Genomic DNA, 8,552 nt, shown 5'->3' on the forward strand with positions numbered 1-8,552 from the left:
TTCAGGCATGTTTCAGCTAACCAGAGCTGTCGGTTACATTATAATTTACATTATATTATATAGGCCTACTTACCAAACCTTCAGAGTTTCAGGCACTCCACGCGGTTCGCTTGTAGTATTTGGAGGAGCTAACCTTTCCATACCCATCATCCAACGCGCGAACGAGCTACCCTTTCCAGTCTTTTTTCTTCATTCATCTTCTTCTTCCAACAACTCCTGCAGTATGTCTTCTCCTTGTGGATCAGCAACGGTCTCACCACCCAAACTAGGGAGGGGTGCGTGTGACAGTTCCCAGATTTATGTACCGGTGCAGTAACAGTAACTATTGAGCTTACATAGTTAGTACGCATCAGTAAACACATGAAACCAAAACAAACGAAGAGAATCCATGTATAAAAACTCCGCACCATGAAACAACCAGCGATCCATGCTACTGCCAAACTGCATCACCCTAATTTGTCCATCATCCGAAGGGAGAAAAAAAAATGAAGAAGTATGAACAGACGAATTAAACCAAAGACATATCAACATAGCCATGCGCACTCCATTCTCTCCACAGATAAAAAAATATACATCTGAGAAGACGATGATGTCTCCCATCCACCTCCTTCAGGATTTAGCTAGGCTACCTGCACTGCACCGGGTGCACCCTGTGATCAAACATCACTCCAACATATCTCTTCAGCTGCCTGACTGCGGCACTTCAGTAAGAGTAGATCAAGCACTTTCAAGTGATTCTTTGGCCACAAAAACTTTGGTGTCATCGGATCCAGATCTTCCAGCATCCTTAGCGCACGGTCCTGAGTTTACCTCGGCGAATTATCCAGGATTACTTCGCCATCTCCAGGAATCTTCATCTTGTCACCGCCATCGATGCTTAACTGCGCATAAGTAGGATTGGTATCATCCCAAGCAGCAGGCTCAGGAACTAGCACACCGCAATCTGTCTCTGCCTCTCCAGTGTGCTGACCAACAAACATCTGCTCTGACTCTGAGCTACCAGCACGCATCAGTGCTGGCCCTGCTGCTGCTTCTTCCAGTCGCCTGAACAGTGAGCTCATCTCCTCAACCGAGCTTGCTTCTACAACAGGAAGCCCACCATCTTCAGTCAGCACCTCCTTTGGCTCACCTTCACCTTCGACGACCTTCACAGCCACTGGACCCTTGTCAAGCGAGCAATCTGAAGAATCTTCAGTATCCCCATTTTCCACAGGCCATGCTTCACTTGGCCCGTCTTGGATCGGCTGATCATCATCACAACTGGAGATAGAAGCAGCGGGTGCTAATAATGCTTCTCCATTCAGCTGAGCAAACTGTGAATTCAGCTCTTCTACTGATCTTGCTTCAATCAAAGGTATTGCAGGTTCTGCGTGTAATAAAGTATCGCTAAGCTCGTGCTCAAGTTTAACCGTCAAGGGTTGGCCTATGCCAGACTCTGAAATGGACTGCACTAGCACTTCCTCCATGCGGCACTTGAATAACGAGTTAACTTCACTCATGGAGTCTTCTTCTTCAACTTCAACCATATGTTCCTCAATATTGTTGTGTTCTTCAGATAGAGAACAAAGTACCGATTGCTCGTTACCTGCGTGCATGACATCAGCTCTACTTGAGTAAACATTGCAAATATATAATTGGCATAGCTCTAATCTGAAAAATGATCCCTATTACCTGCAGAAATTGAATTGTTCACATCTGACGCGCTGGACAGTGATTTTTGGACATAAAAGGAATTTGTGCCATTGACGGAATCAGTGCTGCCCTCCTTAATTCCATGATTTGCTTCGAGCACACACACATCTGAAATTGCCGCGCTTAGTATTTTGATCTCATCACCAATATGTGGTTCCAGTGAGCCAAATAACTTGCCATTGTTGTCAAGTGGTTCCTCAGAATCGCTTTCTGAGTGATTGTCAACAGCATCTTTTCTACTGAATTCAGACTTCTCTGGCTTTATTCGGTTGTGATGTTGCATATAAGTAGACTGCCTTGCATACAAGCTGTCACGTTTCCTGCCCTGTGATGATGAAAAGCCTGAGCGAGGAGTCCAAGTTTCCTGCAAACGGCTGTCGTGGTCCACAATTTGGTCAAATGGAATATCAAACGGTTTCCTCCAGGGAAGCAGCACAGATGGCGCTGAATCAGGAACCTGTGGTAACTCCACTGTATCCTCTGAATCATTTGAAGGATCGGGCCTTGGTGTAGAAATGGAGGGCACCTGAACACGGAAGCGCGATGCCTCCTCCATTTTCTGAACTGCATCAGCGGCCTGCATGTCCATTAGCCTCCTGTCAAGTTCAAGCTTCAGAACATTCTTTGCTAGTCGCCGCGCCATCAGACTCTCCAAGTTCCCATTCTTTTCAGTATCCAAAGAGTTTGGATACACAAAGCCCTTCCAGCTACTTTCGTCATCTCTCTTCTCTTCTTCTTCTCCATCTTCATCTGAGCTAAGGTTACCATCCTCCTCCTCCGACTCATCTTCATCTTCATCTGATGAGCCAGCGTTCAGGTTGTCTCTGAAGGTTGAGGAAGGATGACTGGTCCCCAAGTTTACAGGTGGGTTCAGTTCATCAAGCATCGGTATGATGTCGGTGATCGATGCATCAGAAGAGCTTTCAGTAAGGTCAGACTCAGAATCAGAACAAGGATCCTGTCGCGTAACAGGTTGCCAACATGAGCTCATGAGTTCACCGAACTGATACTGATTGTTCACTTCATAGTGACACCTTTCTGTAACGGTGCTCTCAGACTGTTGCGGCGGCGCAACCTGCTCGCAGATTTCCTTAGCATGCTCCTCTTCCTCTCTTTCAGCAATGATACCATTCTTGCCAAACCCAGAAGATTCAGCACAAAGAACAGTGTCGGTGGACATAGATGTCACATTTCCTTGATCACACAGAGCATCAAGCAGAACACCTTCGGAAGTTTTGTCCACTTGAACGGAAACACCTTCAGCAGTGCTGCTCTGAAAAAACTGCTGAAGCTCAACCTCGTCACAGGTTTCCTTGACACGCTCCTCTCTTCCCACAATAACAACTTCACTCTTGGTAAGCTCAGAAGCTTCTGCACAGCGAACGGTATCAGCAGACACAGACGTGACAATACTGTCCTCATCACGGTGGGTATCATGGAACATGCTATCAGAGGTTGTTTCCTCAACGCAGACAACTGGGCTCTCAAAAAAGCTCATTGACATGTGGGTGACGGCGACATTCTGAACCTCCTCAGCCACTGAACATTCAGTGATGGATATTCTGGATTCAACGGACGATTTTTTCTGGTCCTGTCCGATCACTGGAGCACTTGGTTCCCCGTAGCTCAACAGCGCTCCAAGAAGGAGCGCAGTTAGCAGGAAGACCGGGGACGAAGACAGCAGGAAAGTAATCAGAGAAGGGCAGAGTCTGTGTAGGAACAGCAGCAGCATGCCGATGCCGAGTGCCACAGGATACTCAGAAGCAGAATGATAGGCAAGCCTGACTGAAGAATGCAATGTCCTCTTGATGTGCAGCAGAATGTTGTCTGCATCAAGTGCCATCTTTGTCCCCCTTGGATTCAGCCCCGGGATGCAGATCTAAACTGGAAACAGAAAAAGGAGGCAGATCAGTATTGAAATGCTGTCCAATGGCATTGAAACTAGGTTGGGTCGCAGTGTTTATGCAGGAAGGAAGAAAAGTTAAGGATTGGCATATCACTGATACGTGATACCTATGTAAGAAAATAAACTAAGTTGATGCACAGGCCGGATTTATCTTAAAAAAAAGGGAAAATAAACTAAGTTGATCAGATTATACCAATCATTCACCAACCTTATGTGAATAAACTAAGCTCACTGATTTCCAAACTAAACTGGCTACTAATAGCAGCACTATGTAAAGTGCACATGCGTAAAACAAGACCAGGCCAAATGAAACTAGCAGTAAGATGGTACTACCAATAACAGGTAAAAGAACCGGCCGCTACGGGGATTTGCAGATCAAGTAGTGTCTATGAAAACAATATATATACAGAAGGAAGGAAGAGCTACGAGGACATGAATGAAGCATGAGGCTTCGGCTGCAGAAGGATCCAATCCAACATCAACAACAATGGCTATGGGGAAAAGAACAAAAAAAGAGTAGCACAGACAGCGCAAGAAACAGAAATCGGCGGCAGCCGCACCTCAGCACCTCAGCGACGAGGCGGCAGGCGAAGAAGAACTTGTTCTTGCGCTCTGAAATAGAAATGCCTCGGACGAACGCAGCAACAGCCAAGAGGCGAGGAGTTTGGCGGACGGGGAAAGCAAGGCGGGATGGGGATGGAGTGACAGGGGAGCTGGTGCTGGAACAAGGAAGGGGAATAAAGCGAAGCAAACAGCACGAAGCTGCAGTGCAGCGTGTCTCTCCTCTTCCCTCTACTGGGATTCTTTGCTTTGGAGGCAGAGGCAGGCAGCAACACCACGCCACCACCGGCAGAAATGCTTTGGCCGGCCGGCACGGAAAGGCAGCGAGCGGCGACCTGGTGCCGGCGATTCCTGCGGGCGGGCAGCCTGCAGTAGGGGGAAAGGGAAAGGGAAAGTTGTGCAGGGCCGCAATCATGGCATCAGCCAGCCAGCCATTGAACCGATCCTCCCTCTCCCCCCTAGTCGTAGCTGTCTGTCGTGCTCGCCTCGTTGGCTTATGGCTCATTTCTTCCTTCCAATAGTAATAATAATAATCCATTTTGAGTCCTGACCTGGCTCCTGCACCGTACTACCTCTCTGTGCTCTGCAGTTTAGAAGGCTTGGGACCATACCGTACAGTACAGCCTTGAGAACTGTGCAGGACTGCTCACTGAAATTAATGGCAGCCATCAACCTCAACCCACATCATTTACCTTCACCCAAGAAAACATTTGTTTACATACACAGTGAGTAAAAAGGAAAAGCAAAAAGAAAAAGGAAAAGAAATTTCAACCAGTTCGCAGATGGTAGTACAGTGATGGTGCAGCGTGCGGTCAGCTTCTCTTTTCTTGTGGGGTAGGGTAGGGTAATGGTGGGGCGTGAAGGTGCAGCAATGAATGGATGAATCCATGCCTGCCCTGCCTCTGCTCCCTTTTGATGTGCTAATTTATTTATAAACAATGCCAGACTGGGATCTTCGTTTTTTACAAATTTGATTTACTCATTTTTTACGAATTAATTACAATGGGTGTATCAGCACAGCACAGAAACATCGTCTGACTCATACTGTATGTGTCAAATCAAAAGGAGGGTTAGACAAAAATTAGCACCAAACTACATCCACACTAAACTCATTCAGAACACCACAAGTGTATCTGGGTCAAACTAATCAACACAAATGTAGTACTGTTGTGACAGGATGATGGCTGTCATCTGCTTCAGGTTAGCTGGCAGGGTAGTTCATGTTTTGGGTCCAAGGCTTTTAGTTTTAGCGCCATGTAATTCAGAAGTTGCTCTATATCCTGCCAGAAAAATACTACAAGGAACTGGAGAGCTCAACAAATGTTTCAAAAAAATGGTGTGGAAAAAAAATGAATGGAATATGGAAGTACACTTGGACAACTTTCAGTAACCACATATTTTGAGGTGATTACAGTAACCAAAGGGAATTGTGGTCTAGAAAAGGGACAACCCAGTTAATTACTTTCTTTTTTCTAATTCCCTTCTTTATTGACTTTTTATTTGTTCCTCACCCTAAACATGACGGGCCTGTTTGATATAGGGCGTAGGGGTGGCCGAGCCCGTCAGCCAGGCCCTGGCCAGCCACGGCCTGGTCCAGAGCACACACAAGGGTGTGTTTGATTTCTTGCAGCTGGGGAGACGGGCCCAGGAGAGGTTGTGTTTGTTTTCTTTCAGCCAGCCTGGCCCAATACCAACTACCTCCAACTACCAGATGGAGATTTTGTTTGATTTCGGCCCGGCTAGCCATAGGCTAAATACCAGAACCAGCAGTGTATAGAGAAAACAACAACAAATTTAAGAATGCAAATGTGATCAGACAAGAGGATATAACAACAGCAATATGATTTTGATCAGATTGACCTCAGGACTATTTATTGTTGTAATGCATTAATTAATCATACCTGCCCCGAGATAATTAAAAACCAATGCGACAGAGAGATCAACAACACAATTGTGAGTTCAGTACATACAACGGTAGTCCAAAAGCATAACCAGCTAAGACATGGGTTCATGAGACACAGACCAAAAGCATGAAGGCAGATAATGAAACCTAGGTTATTGTCATCATTGGCCTACACATTGCAATTACACGAGGAACACTTGTTTATCTTCATCCAAAGAGTAAACACCAGGACAGAAAGAGCCAATATAAGCACATTCTTTCAACAGCCACTCTTACCAATAGCTGTAGGAATTTCTTCACAGCAGTCATCTGGGAGCAGCCGGGAGGGGAGGGGAGTTGCTGCTCCTAGAGATGCTTTGAAATCTCTAAGTGCCTCCTCATAATTTTTTGTACTTCAAATACCTTGCATTCTTGAATCCAAGAACCTATTCACTGCATTCATACCAGGTTCTATAGATTCCAGGTTGCTTCCCATGGAAAACCACATAGCAAGGTGCTATTTTCTGTGAAATCAGAATTGTAATTAGCCTCAGTCCTTTGTGAATCATGAACCAAGGCATGAGTGCGACATTGAATATCTAGGGATTGATGAAAGAAACAATCCATGATCCTAAATGCCACACCGATGGCTAAAAAAGTGGCCTCAGCTCTAGAATTTGGTGCTGCAATTCATGCAATTACTCATCACAGGTGGCTGCACATGTAGCAAACTAAGTCCAGAAAAGCAGCAACTTTGAGACTGCAATAAGTAGGAACAGAATATCAAGGCTGCCATGGAACCCATCTGGCCATCCATTCTTTGCCGTCATCCAACTGGTGTTGCAAGAGAATGGATGGTTCATATGGATTAGATGACAGTCATGAAAACCAGCAAGAACAAGCCATGAAAAAACAATAACAACAGAAAACAGTTGTGCAGCCACCTCATTGTTTTTTTTCAACATTGTGCATTATAGGCCAGATCAGAAACCCACTTTAGGCACCAACTCATGGAAATACAGGGATCAAATCCAAGAAATGACAGAAATATATGAAAGCATGAAGTGAAGATTCAAACAAGGCCATCCCCAAAATCATGAAAGCCATGAAATCCATAGGCACATCCATTCACTGCTATCAGCATGGTATGAGCATGCTATTGCTAGGGAATGGATGTGTCCCACAGGTTCAGTGACACCCATGAAAAGCACAATGTAATACAGTCCTCCCAATGCAACAGGAACATAAAGTGACAAATATAGTAGCAGTAGGAGTAACTGAAAGTGCATCTAGCCTTTTTGTGGGTTTTGGATGATTGAATGACAACGTGATTAAAGGACTAACCCGTTTGCTAAGTGTGAACAGGTAATAGGTTATCTCACAGGTACTTAATGAAAGCCAAAATGATGTGTTGTTGTATAAACAATCTAGTTCAAGCACAAGACAACAATACAAATGGAATTCATGTGAAGGCTTATTTCTTGTGGGATTTCCATGTACTATGTGAAAGCAAGCTCATGATTATTAGTTAATGAGACATAAGGGATTGCATATGGAATGGTCTCATATTTGAAGCTCGCTAAATTTAAATGAAAAAGATAACAATACATATGAATGGATGATTCAACATAAGATGTGACTTGATGGCTTAAGATGGTGAAGATAGCAAGGAAAGGCTTCGAGGTACTAAGCAAGGGTGAAGGGCAAGCGACGGCTTGGCGGCCGAAGAACCTAGCTAGGGTGAAGAAGAAAGTACTTGCATTTAGTTGAGGTACTAATCAAGCTAAGATGGTCATATTGATGTGAAGAATCAAATCTATAATGAAGTATTTGATGGAAGTGACTTGATACATTTGGGATTATTCAAACTTGATGAATGGAATCAAGTCACATGCTCAAGATGGCTATAGTGAAAAGATCAACATCAACATGTTAGCACCCTTACTTAATGAAGATTGGAAGGGACGGCATCAATTCAAAAGAACAACTCAAGTGGTACAAATTCATATTTCCATTTATCTTGAGTTTAATAGGTATGCCGTACTATTAAGAGGGATGCATCATGTTGATAGATAATGTTTCATAAGTGCTCAAGCCAACCCATGTGAGTTTTGAGTATTTGAGCAACAAAAGTGCTAACTGATTTTTTGCTGGTCTGACAATACCGGACGTGTCCGGTATTCATACCGGACGTGTCCGGTATTCATACCGGACGTGTTCGGTATTTGTCCAGCAGCTGTAAAACTGTTGTTCTCGGGTTGGTTCGTCGGGAGTTCCGACGTATGTCGGGAGTTCCGACGGTCGGGAGTCCCGGCATGGGTCGGGAGTTCCGACGTCTCGCACTTCAACTGACTTGGAGGGTTCACTGTCCTGGTCATACCGGACGTGTCCGGTATTCATACCGGACGTGTCTGGTATGGATGACCAGAAGCCAACGGCCAGTTTTCAAAAGCCGTGAGGGTCGGAAGTTCCGACGTGAGTCGGGAGTTCCGACGGTCGGGAGTTCCGACA

The 8,552-nt window shown here is 45.0% G+C and overlaps 1 protein-coding gene across 1 annotated transcript; it reads right to left on the reverse strand.

The window, feature by feature from the left end:
- Positions 1–400: 400 nt before the first annotated feature.
- On the reverse strand, positions 401–4,617 carry LOC136481401 (uncharacterized). The gene is made up of 3 exons (XM_066478752.1): positions 4,159–4,617; positions 1,672–3,576; positions 401–1,585 (listed from the first exon to the last, which is right to left on the reverse strand). The coding sequence occupies exons 2-3, from the start codon at positions 3,533–3,535 to the stop codon at positions 807–809; spliced, it is 2,643 nt and encodes an 880-aa protein (XP_066334849.1). The 5' UTR covers positions 3,536–3,576; positions 4,159–4,617; the 3' UTR covers positions 401–806.
- Between the last annotated feature and the right edge of the window lie 3,935 nt (positions 4,618–8,552).

This window comes from Miscanthus floridulus, chromosome 9 (genome assembly GCF_019320115.1).
Source record: "Miscanthus floridulus cultivar M001 chromosome 9, ASM1932011v1, whole genome shotgun sequence".
NCBI lineage: Eukaryota > Viridiplantae > Streptophyta > Magnoliopsida > Poales > Poaceae > Miscanthus > Miscanthus floridulus.

Bases quoted from the DNA above. Each gene is read 5' to 3' on its own strand.
- LOC136481401 (XM_066478752.1), bottom strand. From the start codon at position 3,535: ATGGCACTTGATGCAGACAACATTCTGCTGCACATCAAGAGGACATTG. The intron at 1,586-1,671 runs GTAATAGGGATC...TCATGCACGCAG, and splicing joins GAACAATTCAATTTCTGCAG to GTAACGAGCAATCGGTACTT.